Genomic DNA, 17644 nt, shown 5'->3' on the forward strand with positions numbered 1-17644 from the left:
ATAGGTTTGTATTTATTTACATTGTTTTTATGTGGGGAATACCTACTGGGATTTCCACCAGTTTTTACTTCAAATTCGTTATCAGAAGACAGAGTTTTGTTCGGTATGTTGTTCACCTTTTTTACTGTATGGCTATAAAGTTTTTTTGGAATATTCTCAGTTGTAGATATTTCAACTGGATTCGCTTTTCTGCTACTAGATGGCAATATTGGTAAGGAATCTGAGTTATTCAATTGTTGTTTCAATAGGTATATTAGATCTTCCTGCTCTTGGGCCCTTTTTTCTAAATGAAAAGACAGTTTACTCACAGATTCAAATTTGTCTTTGATGTCAGTCACTTCTTTCAACCTTTTATTACAGTCACCACAGGTTATGTTTGCTCTTGAAACATGAACATTTCCTTCAACACTATTGTTTAGTACTTTATCACTGATTCTGTTTATATAATTCTTCAACTGGATGCTTGTCACCACTACTGGCACTTTCAAAGTAATTAACATATCAATTAGCTCATTTTTTTTGAGCTTATTTAGCTTTGTTGTTAAAATCGCAACTTCATGTTCAGCCGCCATATTGCATACTCAAATGAAATATTGCACATCAAATGAAATGGAAACGAATACAGAGTGTACCGACAGAGAAAAAATAAAGATGGCGTAACAAATATAATATCCAGCGCCTAATGTGAAATAGAATGCAAATTCAAAGAAAGTCATTGAACAAACATGAAATTAAAAGATGTTGGGTTATGAACAATTATGAGTGTATTCCAATTGCAGAAGCTTGATTCAAAACGCATAATGTATTGACAACTGAAATGAAAGAATCATTGTTACTGAAACATATGATATATTTGGAGTCCTTAGGGTGAGAAGGTTTCGAATTCATCAAAAAACGACCACTTCCGTTTTTCACTTCTGGTCATCTGATTTCGACATCAATGGATTTGTTTACATGTCATGAAACATAATTGATCATTTTTCAAAGCCAAAAGGGCTTTATACCTATTATTGAAATTTGTTGGGTTATGAACAAGTACGAGTGTATTCCAATTGCAGAAGTTTGATTCAAAACGCAGAATTTGTTAAAGAAAAAATGAAAAAATCATCGTATACTCAAACATATGGTATTTTTGAAATCCTTAGGGTGACTGTTTCGATTTGTATAATGTTACCTGTAGATCTGATTTTGTGTTCAATGAAATAAAACAGGTAGATATTTTCATTACCTGATTTGTATACCTGTACCTACCTCTCTCAATACCATTTCATTATAAATATATGAAAGTGAACGATTCTGACAATCAGTCTCAGTTTAGTGGCTTACAGTATACTTTGAACACTTTGTGGAAGACAGCCAGGTGGAGGTGTATTGTTAAATCTGTGACTCAATTTGGAATAAACTCGTAGTCTTACAGGATGGATTTTAGATCACGTGCAACTGTCAAAACCAACCAGAAAAACATTCAATCACAATTCGCTTCAAAACTCACATTAGCGGAATCATCAACGGATAGTCTGAAAAGAGCCCCCCTTGAAGAAGTCGGGAACAAGCTGTGGGTTTCAATCCAGAAGAACAGCAAACTTTCAGATCGGGAACCTGATCACCTTTCGACCTTCAACACCATCGCACCAGTTGCCATTCATCCTCCTCATACTGAAACAAACAGGATAAATATAAAAAATCAAAACTCAGCTGCCGAAGACAGGTTCACTAAGAAGCCTGTTGTTGAGTCTTACTCCTGCGAGCAACTCAATATTGATGATCCCGATGAAGACTGCAGAAATGATCCTTATATGGTGACCGAATATATTCAGGATATTTTTAAGTATATGAGAACCTTGGAGGATAAGTATCCTATCAGGAAAGGTTTCCTCGATGGACGTGAAACAACTCCGAAGATGCGAGAAATACTCGTCGACTGGCTGGTGCAGATGCGTTTGAAATTCAAATTGCGTATTGAAACACTTTATATATGTGTAAGTCTTATTGACAGATACTTACAGAACAATGAGGTGGGACGTAATACATATCAGTTAGTTGGGACATCTGCATTTTTGTAAGCTGCTAAATACGAAGAGACGTTCTATCCCTGCATGTATGATTTAAAGTTCATTGGCGGTCGCATTTATTCTGGAAAAAATGGAGAGAGACATACTGGTTAAGCTCGATTTCGGTCTGGGTCGCCCCTCATCCATTGAATTTTTGAGGAGGTACGGTCAGATTGCTAAGGTGCGCAGGGTTCATCATGTCTTGGGAAAATATATGTTGGAGCTGGCACTTATGGATTACGGCATGAGCCACGTTAAACCATCGCTTCAGGCTGCTGCAGCCTGTTGTCTATCAATGGGAATTCTCAATGGCATTAGCGACTTGTCGAGTCTGTGGAATCCAACCCTCATTTATTATACGGGTTACGAATATGCTGACTTCGAAGGACTTACAGTTTGCTTGGCAAGAATTTTGATCAAGAGTGAGACTTCCAGCTTGCAAACTATCAGGAGGAAGTATGCTGGGCCGGAATGTGCAAAAATAAGTACAAGTTCGTTGTTGAAGGGATCTCTTTTGAGGAAGTTTGCGAGTATGACAAGTTTCTAGTAATGGAGCCTTATTTGATTATTTTATTTTGATATTTGAATAAATATATTTGATAAACACTGTTTTCTGAATTTTTGGGGTGTCCAAAGAAAGGAAAATAATGAACTGAGTTATTTCATGTGACCAAAGGTGAGATGTAAGTATTTTACTGGAATGCGGAGTCGCGTCCATTCAAATATTCATAATAGTGATACTAATGTTCATTTTTTTATACATTCATGTAAATTACATGGGGTAGTAGGGGATATATCACAGAAAATCACAATCTCCATGGAGATGTAGAAGTAAAGGTGTTTATTTGTGAAAAATATTTCTATATATATTCCTATATATATATATATATATATATATATATATATATATATATATATATATATATATATAGATATATATATAAAATAGAATTTTATAGAATAGAATAATATAGTATGATGTAGATGTAAAGGTGTTTTGTTGTGAAAAATAATTCTATATGATTCTATTGTATATATATATATATTAGAAACAAACTACATTGATCATAATGAATAATCAATAATATCAAAAGTGACATCTTCGTGAGGGGATGTGTCATCGCTCTTTCTCGATGGAAATTTACTATTGATGGAAATACTATTATTTTCGTTCTTTTTATTTGTCATAATTATTATTGAGATGAGAAAATGTATGGTATAAATGAAGGGCAATGTTCAATTTTTATTGGAACCAATCGTCGTCATATGACTGAACCCAAGCATATTGATATATTTTGGTTTGTTGTCAAAAGTGACATTTATAGGTTCTCTATTCAGAATTTTCTGGTATTCAAAGTATTAAAGGAATAACATAATGATTTGAGCCGATGAAGAAAATACTTTTTTGTATTTGTATTGAATGGTTAGATGATGATGTTTACAAAGTAGCGTATCAAAAATATTTTCAACGCTAGTGTTAACGGTAGGTATTGTCAACACAGTTTTTTCGAGCAAATAGCAGTGAATATAATATTGGTAATCAATTTTTAAGGAAATTTCATCATTATACGTGCAATTGAATTCTGTTACAAATGCATTATATACATTGAACACCAGCAAGATCTTTAAACGTGACTTCAAATAAAAAGCGAGAGCTGTAAACAATACTGTTTATTGGTAACCAGGTGATTCGGCGTCACCTGACACGGCAACTTCACAGCAAATGCGATATCATGAAAATAGTTAACTGTCAAGAGATGTCAAAATGTGTTTTTATAGAACTATCAAATTTATCTATTCAACTATGAAAACAGGACAGTTGTAAAAAAGCTTTGTATATTTGTGTAAAAATTAAGTTACCTTTTGTTCGTGAAATTGCTTAACTAGCAACGCTTGTTTCGCACACTTGTTCACTCACAAAATTGAACCACACTTTTAAACTCATATCATAAATAGCTATTCTCACATTCTAGAATTGAAACATTTGTTGAAGTGGGTTTCGCTGTCCAAATTGTCATCATATCCTGATGGTTTTTTTAATGGGTTTTCGCTTTTGAGAAGCACCTGGATGGTTTATCTGTGTCCACCACCGCCTCAAACGTAACCTGTTGTCGTAAAAAATTCACTTTTCGTCGCCCCGATTCAAAAAAGATTTTCTCTGGTTACTCATAAGCATAGAGGGACAGACATAGATACCTGACAATTCCTGTCGATCGTTCAAATCGTGGGAAACACACTTCTGGACCGTTTTGACATTTCCAATAAATTTTAATACCATTGAAAAGCTCATGTCGAATATACTACCAGACTCAATATTATGTTCCACCTGTAGTTACGATCCAAATGTACCTTCTAGGAAGAAAAGTCACATGAAATTTATATCATGGACAGGAACCATTTTTAAAATTTTTTATAATTTCAGTTTGAAGTAATACCCAGAATTTATATGTTAGGTACCTGTGGATCTGATTTTGTCTTCAATTGAATCAAACGAGTACATCTAATTTACATTGATTCCTTTGTATACCAGAATATCTACTTCTACTTACCTCTCTCTTATCACCATTAAATTATAAATATATAAAAGAGGATGACGTCAAGATTCGAACAGATCAGAAAGTGCTTCATGTAGGTACTTTATAATCTTCACAATATTAATTAATGATGATGTCCTTGCCTCGTAATAACAGCACTGTGTGAAGGCTGAACGAAACAAGAATAAAATATTATCTATGAAACGAGGAATTTTCAACAATAATAAAGACATATGTCATAGTATGGGAAACGTCTCATGGCATATCATCATCAATAAAAATTTGAATTCTGCATTCTCTAAAAATTGAACTTTGGCAAACCGTCGAGTTTTTGACTTTCTACTACTCCATCTTGATAGAAAAAAGTGGGGATCTTCCCCCGCATCAAATACTTTTATGAAAACACTTTTTTCTACTAAGTTTGTACTCCAAACATTCGTTATGAAACTGAATCAGATAAAATTCACAGGATTTCTAAACAATATACTGAATGGAAAGTAAAAATTTCACTTACATGCAACACTGTCATCCTCACTGGTAGACATTGATGCCATGATGCACTTGACTTAGGGCTCTTTAGTACCAATCTGGATAACATTACAAGAAAAAACACACAATTTATTCATAAATTACGATTTATTATATCACGGAATGAGTTTGATCTGTATCAACATTTTTTTGGTATTTTCACCTTCCGTAATCTGATAAATGTGAAAATTATAATGAAGAAGTTTAGACAAAGTAGAAAGGGCAAACTTTTCAGTTTACCCCGATAAGTTACTGCGTGAAATCAAAATATTTTTCACGAAGAAAAATGATGGTTCCGTTTCAATCACTCATGAACATTACATTCAACGCCATGTTAATCAATTCACAAATATATTATATAATCCAATTCCTGAACAGCGTAAAGCCATTGCATTCATAGATGGGACCTATTGTGAAGTGGAGAAGAACAAGAATTTCAAAGTACTCTGTACCATTTATTGAAGCCAACATCATCTGTTGTTTTGTCAATTCAAGGACTTCACTTCCCTGATCCCAGAAACAAGAAAGCATCAACTTTGCGAAATGATTTTTCAGCAAGACATTATTGGGATAAGAAACTGCTTTAGTGAGGATAACAATTTTGTTTACGATCGTGGTCATAGAGACGCCATCTACCTTCTGGAAAAATTAGGTATTGTACATAAAATGGCCTACAGTGTACAGAATGGACAACAACCTACTACTGAAGAGGCTAAGGCCTCTCGCCTCGTGACCAAAAAACCGGTGGATAATTGAAGCGAACAATGTACATATGAAATCAATCTTCGAATTTTTTCTATCACAATGTCAACCCGACACCTTCATCATTAGAGGGATTTTTTTTTTATTGGTGGAGCAATTATTAACAAATACCACCCAGTAATTGCAATGAGAGGAGCAGATGCAGAACTAGTCCATCTTATGTACAAGATTCAAATCAGAGGGAAGCACCAAATGAACTACATTCCGATACCTAACTTTGATATCCCAGATTATATTGTTTCAGAGTTTTTTCCCGTCATCGCAATGGTACAAAATATATGTATAATGTGGATACAGTACATAAATAAATCTGAAGAAATGAACTTTGAATGTTCAAGCCAGTTTCGGATAAACCTACACAGTAGATTGAATGGACTGACGCCTATCAGAAAACAACTACTCCACTGGCTAATACCACGAATCGCGTTGGATTATATCCGAGAGGCGTCAGTGCAGGCAGTGCAGGAGTCACTAGATTCAACCGATCTTGTGATAATATATAGCATGTCCCATTTGAAAACCGGAAGTTGTCATTTCCGGAAAAACCGGAAGTTGAATTTGTTTTACAAATATGTCAAAAAGTGTCGTCAAGTGAGCATATTCAATTTTCCAAGTTTCGGAGATATATCTAAAGAAATAAAGGAGAAAGAAGGGGTGTAAAATGAGTCTGTGCCACACGGTATAGGAGATGGTACATGGAAAAATAATGGAAGTCAAAAAATGGGTACACTGATGAGGTTACAAGTTGCAACACTATAAATATGTTCGAAAAAAAGTTGTAGCAAGATTTATTGAAGAATAACATTGCTGAGACATACTTTCCAACGTCCAGATCGAATGTCTCGATGGGCACAATGGAAAATAAAGGACAGTTTTTGAGGAAAACGTCTCAAAGTCACCAAAATAGCGTGTGAGGAAATGAAAACTAGAACCTGTCATGGAAATGAGGTGGAAAATATCATTGATTGAATGCGTTTCAGTTCGTGCAACAAACTCTTCAATGGTGTGTTGTTGATCAATTGTTATTTCAATGTATAAATTGTTTTATCAAAATTTCTCAGAGTGTTATTCTTCATTTAATCTTGCGACACGTTTTTTCGTATATATTTTGTAATACAATTGACTTCTATTATTGTCCCTTGTATCACCCCTACATATCAATTGAATCATCTTCTATATAAACATATCCACAACCTATTGTTTTCATAACGTTATGAAAATTATTTTTTCATTCCTTGGAGTGTGGCTCTATACGTCAGCCTGTATGGTCTGCAATTATTGGCAAAAGGTGCTGCAAAGACAGCAGAAAGAATTGCTGAAGGGCATACTACAATTTCCGAGACGCATGAAGTTGCAAAATAACATGGCCTTTTTCTCCTGTTTCATTACCAAATTCCCCACATTGTCGACTTTGAGTAATTATTTTCTTAAAAATTGTCCACTATGTTTCGTTGTGCTCGTGAAGATTTTTGATCAGGAATTGAAAAGTTCATCATGCCAAAAATCAGCAGAACTCACCAGAAGCCATATTCCATAAGGTTTGTGCGTGGTCCTTTCAGAATCACGAAAGTTTTTAATATCTTGATAAAATTCGAAAACGAAATGATTTTTTGAATTTCATTTAATTAATTGAACCCATGTTTTATAATCAATATGTATAATCACTATCGTTAATTTCAGATAGTTTCTCTTCATTTAACAGTTTCTATGAAAATACTTCCACCGTTCGTTCATTCTTTCACATTTCTAATTATATAAAACAGTTTTATCTTCTTCTTGAAGATGATCACTTGGTAACAGGTACTATTTTTAATTTTTATGGATTTCAGTTCACTGCAATTTATATTATGTTACTTGCAGATCTGATTAAAGTACATTCAATTTTCATTAACTCATTTGTATACCAGAATATCTACTCTTATCCATCTCTCTCTCATCACTATTTAACATTTAATTATACATATATAAAAGAGGATGACGTCATGATTGAAAATAATTTCCTGAAATATTCCCAGCTAAAGACTGAACGAGACAAGAAACATCTCTTGGCATTTCATACTTTTTTTTGGGGTTTATAACCTTTCACAATCTGAAACATAAATTTTAAATCAATAGAGAATCTGCTGATTTGTAGTGAAGGGTAATCTGAAAAGTTCAATCCCGAAAAGTTATTCCTTAATATAAACCACTGGAAAGTCAGAAGTTAGTCAATAACTTTCCATAGTCGTAAATTTTGCCTACAAATTCATTTTTTTCTAAATGGACTCCGGTATTTTATATTACGCAGTAACTTTACGGTGTGAACTTTTCAGTTTTCCCTTTCCCACATTTCAGCAGATTCTCTACTGATTTAGCTTTAATTTTTTTTCGATTGTGGGAGGTTATAAACCCAAAAAAATAGTACAGAGTATTGAATTCTTCACAAAAAACTTGTCGTTTAAAGAATATTTACAAGAACGATATGTGGCGCAAAGTATTAGGAATTTAAAGTCTTAGAGAATCTGTATGAAAAATCGTCGAAGTCTCATAACAGTTTACCTTTTCCATGAAGATGTAGACACAATAAAATGATCCCTAGAAACGTCAGATTGATAATGCCTCATGATATTCTACAAAGTAAAAAATTTTTGGAAAGTATCGGCCATGCAATTGTATAAGAGACAGGATAAAAAGAGTTTCATCGTCACAATAAGAAAATATTTGAAAATGATATTAATAGTTCATTAATAATTCAACATCTCCCTTCGTCCGATTATAATAACCTATGTGATTGCATTCAGAAATCTTATATTGATTTTTATAACACCAGACACAGAATCCACACTAAAAAATTTCAAAATTTCTTTGACGAGAAGCAAAAGCATTTTTCTTGGATATGCATAATAATCAAACATTTGTGGAAATAACGGTGGTAGATTTGTCTTCTAAAGAACTAAATATGGATGAAAAACGCGTATGGGCGAAAGGATTAAATTTTGCAGCTGCTCCAAAAACAGGTTCAACATTTGATCTAATTACCGTTTTAGAATCCACTGCTCAGAATGCTGGTGATTTCAGATCAGATTGCAAAATTGTTCTTTCACGACCATATCAAGTTGAAAGTGATATTAGTAAATTTGAAAATATTGCACTCAAATCTCTCAGATCCGACAGCAATATTAAAATTCTTTCCACAGATAAGGGTAATGCAACAGTTATAATGGATTCACATGAATACGTAAAAACAAATTAAGGCAATTGATTTCAGAGACAACATACGAAGTATGAAATACAGATTTACCATACACAGAGAAAATCCAACAAAATCTGTGGAACTTTAGCCAAACAAAAATCATTCTCTCAAAAACAGAACGTACTTGACTTATTTACCATTAGAGTAAACCTCCACAATTTATGGTTTACCAAAAATACACAAACAGATTTGTCCTCTGAGACCAATTCTCAGGTCAATCGGTTCTCCTCGTCAAAAAATTGTAGTAAAATATTTCCTTCAAGTTTTGAAACCATTGTCAGGAAATAGAAACAAGTACATAAACAAAACTTCTGATTTCATTAAAAGACTTAATGAATCACAAATCCGGAACGGAGATCTGGTGAATATTGTTGCGGATTTTTTTACAGATTGGAAGTTCCGCTATAATCTCATTTGGTAATAACGATGTAAGAAAATCCTTCCGTCTTGAAATATGATCTTGAATCTTCAAGAAACTATATGTGCATTAGCAACACAAGGTTGCTCACATTGATTATAATATCAGAATTATTACGGAGTGTTTAAAATTTTGAATTTGGAGACAGAATTATATTTCACCACCTCAATACTAATCAGTTCATTTTTTTTACATATTCAGGTGAGTAGTAGGGGCCACCCCGGATAGCGTTACAGGTACAAATTTTGGACACTGGGTGGGAACTCGTGTAGACGCAATCAATGAGATCAATTAGAATTTTAACAAACTACCTGTTTCTCTATTACCTAATGAGCTATATACATATAAATAGATAACACTACAGTAATTTAGAATCCAATGTGCATTTGACACGAATAGAGGCAGCAGTGAGTGGTATTTTGGAGTGTACTGTTCAATTTTTCATCACAGATGGGTCACAGAGAAGGTGCTGCTAAACCCAAAATTAACCATTTGCATTGTGCCTCAATAAGGAAACCATTAAGAGGTGACAGAAAGAAGACCACTCTATGGAAATTCGGCAAACGGCTGAGGGATGCCACCAGACACATTCCAATTACCAAAAATCAAGGAATATTGGGAATGATCACATGTCTTTTTGAGACCATCAAGCTGCCTATGGTTGCAAACCCTACGTTCTTCAAAACAATTCAGATTGAAGTCGAGGAATTTACTTCCGACACATCTGTGTTATCTTCAGAAGAAAAGGAGTATCTTCTGGAGCATATAACCTACTTGAAAATTTTGAGACTGATATAAAGATAGATTTCACTCTTGTTGAAGAAAGTACAGTATTTGGGAGGATGCTAATGATCAACTGGATGATGACAGTACAGTTATGTCACTGTTTCGACATCGAAACGCTTCACCTCAGCGTTTCCATTTTGGACAGATATTTCAGTAGGAGTAAATATATGAGATATGAAGATCATTTTCTTATAGTAACGTCGGCTCTACTGATTGGCTGGAAGTACGAGAACAGGAAACACCCGGAGTTGCAGAAGTTTCTTGAAAACGCTGGAATTTGTTACAGTCACGGAGAAATTTTTCGAATGGAACGGGAAATGTTGACTACTTTGAATTTCGGATTGGGAAAACCCTTGCCTTTGGATTTTTTGAAAATCTATAACACGATTGGAGGACTCCATAGTGAGCATCAGTCCCTCTCAGAATTCATTCTAGAGGTGGCCATTCTGGATTTCAGGTTGAGTCACGAGAAACCGTCACTACAGGCTGCTGCTGTTTATTGTGTGACTTCGGCACTGGCAAGAAGAAGTTTAGATGTTTCGTCAATGTGGACATTCCAATTGGTCACTACCACAAATATATGTTTTGCAGATTTTAGTCATATGGCATTCAGAATCATGGATCTTGCACCGTTATCATTTTCTCCGTATTTGACTGCGATGAGATTGAAGTACAGTAAGTTTTTCGAGTTAGCCAATGGACTCTGAACCCGACCATTTTTACCGAACGTGTGAAATATGAATGACGTATGAATTGTTAACTAATTGTTGTAACGTTTTAACTCTTACATTAAGATTACATAATAAAAAACAGTTTTGTTCGTATCTATATATTATGTCATGACTGAATTAGTCCAAATAATGCAAGTAAAAATACCAAAACTTAGTCCAAGATAAGCACTGTTCCTGAACACCGGAACTGCAACATCTCGACGCACGTTTCACCAACCAAGTTGACGTCTTCAGGAGGTGACATAGTGTTTTCACTTCTTGAAGTGAGTAAACAGATAATAATATTCATTTGTAGTTTTTCATTACAGCATATAAATTCAAATATTTATTCAATCTATATAACTAAATAAAAATTAAAATGAGGCTACAATCAACTTGTACCGAAATGGTACTGTTGATTTTAGTTCTGTCCTTGAAAACCTAGAGTGAAAACAAAAATACAAATCACTTGAAAAAGCTAATGTCTTAGCGAAACATGTGATATATTTTTCAAATAAAGTTTGTGGAGATCAAATCGTTGAGGTGTAGTTTTTGAAATTACTATGGATCTTCATCAAGTAACGGCCGAATCAATCAGAAAATGAAAAAAAAGACTATCCCCCACTTCAACAAGACAGACTGGCCAGTTAATGAGACAGTGAGCAGTCAATAGCACCAGTCACGAGACGTGCTTTCCTCAACCTGTCACTTTTTCCCGCTCGTCACATCTTTGTGACGTCTCAGCACACGCCATTGGTGAATTAAAAAAATATCGAAAAATTCAACGCTGGTCATCGGCGTGATAGCCTTTATCCTTAGCTTTTTCAAAACTATATTGAAAAAAAAATATCAACAACAAACTGGTAATAGTAATTTTATAATTATAATTATAAATTTGTTTTTCAAGGTTTCAAATGTGATGAAAACGAATGAAACTTCGTACATAACAACTGGAAACGGACGTGTCAGTCACTGGGAACGGACGTGTGTCAGATTGTGTTTAATTTGTAGTCGCTGCAGTTTTCATGTGACTTTTTGTGAAAACAGGAAAAAACTTTGAAGGTGAGTTAAATCAAATATTAACTACACATTTGGAAAGTCTCCGAAATTTCTAAGTGTAGAAGTGTTCTACACTTTTCATTGATATTGGAAATTTGGAAGTAGTAAAGAGTATCACGAAATTACCTCCGGGGCCGGACCCCGAAGCCTGTAAAATCTTCTTTACGACTGAGCATGGAGAGAAAACATCTGGGGAAAGCACAAGGAATTTTTTTATTTTTTTTAATTAGCTTTATTTATTGTCTCATCAACTATTACAGTTATTGAAGACACTCATATTGTTAGTGAATACATTGATACTGTGTAACGGTACTAAATTTTGTTTGAGAGATTAATTTGTTTTGAAAATTTTATCACATTTTCGACTGCACTGTATTCTCCTAAGATTTGCGCGATATTCTCTGGGATGTTATTGTCCTCTCTTTGTTGGTGATATAATGGACATTCTTGGAGAATGTGTTCAACAGTGATTTTCGTCTGGCAAATATCACAGTGTGGTTCTTCAGTTTTGTCTGTTCTGTTCACCAATTTGGAGTTGTTGGAGTTCTATTTTTATCATTCGAAGGATTGCATTATGAGGATAGATTTGGGAAAGGTTCATTATGGAGCTGAGAGAGTCAGTAAGGATAAGGGAGTTTGGTAATTTTTCATTTTTTGCAAATTCCAAGGCCTTCCATACAGCGTAGAGCTCTGCATTGAAAACACTGAATGACGAGGGTAGTTTGTAGGTGGCGGTGTATTGGTTTGTTGAAAATGCTGCAGCTGTTCCTTCAGGAGTGTTAGATCCATCAGTATATATACGTGTGTATGATAGCATTGTGTCGAGGATCTGGTATAGGTGTTGCTTTATCATTGTAGGGTTAGTATCGTATTTGTTGTATTGCTGCAAGGATGTATTTATTTTCGGGATATTTATTGTCCATGGTGGAGGCGACAGAATGTGATGGGGATAGCATTCTGGTATGCTGATGTTATATTCAGCTTGATATCTGTTTATCCTTTCGTAGAAGGGTGGATCAAGGCTTCTCATTCTCCTATAAGTGGATGTGAAGCGATCTGAGAAGCAGTAGCTGTGGACTGGATTATTTTTATTTGAAGATATAGCTGTAGCGTTAGATAGGCTCAAGTACTTTCTTCTGTTATGTTGTGATGGTTCTCCAGATAAACACAGTAGGCTTGGGCTTGGGCTGTTACAGAAGGCTCCAGTAGCTAGGCGGATGGCTGTGTTCTGTATACTGTCTAGTGACTTCAGAACTGACTTTTTTACCGAATTGTAAATAATGGATCCATAGTCCAGTTTTGATCTGATGAGTGAATTATATATATGTATTTGACATAAATAATCTGCACCCCAGTCTGTGTTGGCAAGAGTTCTCATCAGATTAAGTCTATTCTGGCATTGTGTTTTCAGGTTTTGAATGTGATGTTTCCAGGTTAATTTTTTATCGAACGTCATCCCTAGAAATCTTATAGTTTCACAATATTTTAGAGGCTGGTTATGAAGTCGAAGTAGTGGTTCTGTGTAGCGGTGTTTTTTTGTGAAGAGCATGCATTTTGTTTTCTTGAGTGAAAATCGCAATCCAGTTTTCTCTGACCTATTCTCAAAGCATTCTAGGGCTTTCTGTAGATTTCTCTGGAGGGTAGAGGAGTTTTTCCCTTTGGTGTAGATAACTAAGTCGTCCGCATAAAGTCTAACTTTCACAGGATGTTTGATATGTTGGAGAATATTATTAACGACAATGAGAAACAGCGTTACGCTTATGGTGGATCCTTGTGGTATTCATTCATTTGAATCTGTTTGGCAGATGTGGTGTTATTTGTTCTTACTTGAAAATTACGTTCCTTTAAAAAATTTGACACAAACTTCAGGATGTTTCCCTTGATGCCCCATGTCTGTAAGGTTTTGATGACGTCATACCTCCAGATAGTGCCATAAGCCTTTTTCAGGTCGAAAAATACTTTGTTTGAAGGTGATTGACAATGTTTCGTGATGAATTTCACTAGTTCGGACTTCCATTGTCTATTATATAAAATGATTTGAAATCCCTGAAACAAGTAAAAAAGAATAATTAAAAAAGAATAGTTGAAAATAACAATTATATTAAGCAACAATAAACCTGAAATGAAATGATAGTAAAATAACCTACAAGTAAAAATATAATAATTGAATAAATAAAAATTAAAGGAATGCAAAAAGAAAATAATAAAAATAAAAAAGTGTAGAGATTCCAAGTCACGTTAGTTCACGACGTTTCGATTGTTGGTATCTACAATCGTCTTCGGGTGATGACTGGACTGATTCCTCCGAGAGATGACTATTTTATAGGTCGTTGAAATACTTTCACTTTCTCTACTTTCCATTTTCCGCTTCACTGATTCCGTGAGAGATGACCGATTTGGCGGGAGTTGGTCATTTCTCGTTTGATGATGGGTTTCCATATGTTTCGTATATCTACGCTGGCCTGGCTGAATACGTTGTTGGACAACATGTATGCGGCTTCCTTAAATTTTCTCCTGAACCAATGTTCCTCTCTGTGCAAGATCTCAGCTTGGGACCACTCGATGTTGTGTTGATGGGTCCAAACATGGTCTGCTATTCCTGAAGCACACACAGCGAGGAGAAACCAGCAAATCAGGAATAGCAGACCATGTTTGGACCCATCAACACAACATCGAGTGGTCCCAAGCTGAGATCTTGCACAGAGAGGAACATTGGTTCAGGAGAAAATTTAAGGAAGCCGCATACATGTTGTCCAACAACGTATTCAGCCAGGCCAGCGTAGATATACGAAACATATGGAAACCCATCATCAAACGAGAAATGACCAACTCCCGCCAAATCGGTCATCTCTCACGGAATCAGTGAAGCGGAAAATGGAAAGTAGAGAAAGTGAAAGTATTTCAACGACCTATAAAATAGTCATCTCTCGGAGGAATCAGTCCAGTCATCACCCGAAGACGATTGTAGATACCAACAATCGAAACGTCGTGAACTAACGTGACTTGGAATCTCTACACTTTTTTATTTTTATTATTTTCTTTTTGCATTCCTTTAATTTTTATTTATTCAATTATTATATTTTTACTTGTAGGTTATTTTACTATCATTTCATTTCAGGTTTATTGTTGCTTAATATAATTGTTATTTTCAACTATTCTTTTTTAATTATTCTTTTTTACTTGTTTCAGGGATTTCAAATCATTTTATATAATAGACAATGGAAGTCCGAACTAGTGAAATTCATCGAAAAATACTGCTAGGCATTGCTGTTGGTTCGCGAAACTTTCGTGTATTCCTGATTCGAGGCTTACCAAATTATCTGCTGTGGATCGATTTTTGCGGAAGCCACTTTGTTCTGGAATCAGGAGGTTGTGATGCTCTAGGTACCATGTTAATCTGTTGTTATTAATGTTTTCCAGGACTTTACATAAAACACAGGTGAGAGAAATCGGTCTCTAGGAATCTAGGTCTGTTTTGGTTTTTTTGGGTATGAGAATTGGAATTATTAAAGCTTCTTGCCACGCTCTGGGGAAGACATTTTCTGTCAATATTTTATTGTACATTTTGAGTAGATATGTCTTAGCGCCAGTTGAAAGTTCGCATAAGAATATCAGTGGTATGTTGTCAGGTCCTGGAATGGTATTTTTGCTTGAGAGAAGGGAGTTATTGAGTTCATCCAGTGTAATTGGTGAGTTGATGGTACTATCGTATTCATCATTATCGGTGATCTTTCTCTGTCTGCCTTGAGCTCCTGGAAGGTATTTGTGTACAATGAAGTACTAGAACACTTTTTGTAGTGATCGGCAAATTTTTCTTTTATTTCCTGATTATCTGTTATAATGGTATTGTCGGCTATCAGTACTTTTATATGATTGTTATCGTAAACTTTCGACATTTTTTAACTCTACGCCAGATTTGACTCATCGGGGTTGAGCTGTTAATGCTTGATATAAAATTTCTCCATGATGTTCTTCTGCTTTTTTTTATTGTGTGTCTTACTCTGGCTCTTTTCTTTTTGAATTCTAGTAAGTTTTCTTCTGACTGTCTCTTGTAAAAGTTGTATGCATGTTTACTCTCTTTGATGGCTTTATCACAATGTTCATTCCACCAAGGAACTGGTTTATGTTTAGCGGGTGGTTTCACTTTTTTCACAAATGTGTCTGCTGACTTCAAAAATGTACCTGTGAGAATATTGAGTATTTCATCTATGTTATTGTTGGTATTAGGGTCTGGGACTTTTTCTAAGTCCAGTTCAATTTGTTGCGTATAGCTTGTCCAATCGGCTCTTTGGAAGTTCCAATTTCTGGGTGTATTAGGATCAGAATTATCGTATCTGTTATTGAAGGTTACTTGGATTGGATAGTGGACACTGTTGTATGTTGGTAGAACATTCCATGATAAAAATGGGGACGGATATGCGTCACAAATTGTCAGGTCTATTGCTGATGTGTTAACAGTATGTATATCGAATCTAGTGCTTCGTCCATCATTCATAATGTTTATATCAAGTTTTGAAGTAATATCTTCAATTATTTTTCCTTTTTTGTTTTGACCCCATATACGGCTGTGACTAATGAAATCGTCAACCATTATTCTTGGACTTGGAATCTGTTGTATCAAGTTCATGAGTTCATTTTTGTCTAAGTCCTTTCCAGGAGGTATATAAATATTACATATATTTATTTTTTTCTCTGCCTGTATGGTTACTGCCACAGCTTCCAAATTAGTATTGACGTAGAGTTGGTGGGAGGTATATATGTTATTCACATATATGGCTACTTCACCACTTGCTTTGTCGGGGTTTGTCCACAACAAATGAAAGTTCCAAAAACTAGACCTTCTCTAGGACGGGGTAGAGCGAGGAGCAGACCGTCGACGCAGACGCCAGGAAACACGGACACGATCAACCAAACTGATAATGAGTGCAGTAGTGTAACAGCAAAAACTAAAAATCACTCCGCGAACGTAGCCAACAAGAGTGGTAGTGCAAGTTCATCACTAAACCAGAGTGGTAGTGAACGCGGTATAAAGAAAGTGATGGCAGAGATAGGTCGCGCAATAATTCAATCACGTCGTTCGGTAAACGATTGTCATCGCGCGCTGGGACAAAGGAGATGGACAAGCATCAGGACATCGAGGAGGGCGAGACATCGAGGGAACCCAGGGTCAGCCACCACGCTACATCACTACCCACAAAAAGCCAGGAGGACACCATTCCACAGGAGGGACAATCCCAGGAGATCCCGGAATTCGTCAGCGCGTACGCAGTACCCATCCATGACCAGGACACTATGGAAACGAATTCCAGGGAACTAGACAGTAGTATACCGGAACCTGATGGTACCCCAGAAAATCATTCCAATAGCTTAAATACAGGAAACTTAGAAACCAGGCTAAATGAGCAAATTGGCAAAACTCAAGAGGTGCAGGAGGAGCAGCTCTTGAAACTAGTTGAGATGCCCAACCGAGAGCAAGACCAGAGATTATCATTGGAAGTTGTCGGCTCGAAGCCACATAGTGGGGCCGAACCACCCTTCCAAGGGGTGCCTCACGAAGACAGATA

General features: G+C 35.6%; 2 protein-coding genes across 2 annotated transcripts; both read left to right on the plus strand.

Annotated features, from left to right (window-relative positions):
* The first annotated feature begins 1418 nt into the window (after positions 1-1418).
* On the plus strand, positions 1419-2063 carry LOC141480366 (G2/mitotic-specific cyclin-B-like). Its single transcript, XM_074170296.1, has one exon. It carries the CDS (start codon positions 1419-1421, stop codon positions 2061-2063), a length of 645 nt encoding a protein of 214 aa, XP_074026397.1.
* Positions 2064-2142: 79 nt separating this feature from the next.
* On the plus strand, positions 2143-2598 carry LOC141480367 (G2/mitotic-specific cyclin-B-like). The gene has a single exon (XM_074170297.1). The coding sequence runs from the start codon at positions 2143-2145 to the stop codon at positions 2596-2598; it is 456 nt and encodes a 151-aa protein (XP_074026398.1).
* Positions 2599-17644: the final 15046 nt, after the last annotated feature.

This window comes from Leptinotarsa decemlineata, unplaced genomic scaffold, assembly GCF_025532065.1.
Source record: "Leptinotarsa decemlineata unplaced genomic scaffold, Ldec_3_MD MMD2_P_RNA_scaffold_7, whole genome shotgun sequence".
NCBI classification, from domain to species: Eukaryota; Metazoa; Arthropoda; class Insecta; order Coleoptera; family Chrysomelidae; genus Leptinotarsa; species Leptinotarsa decemlineata.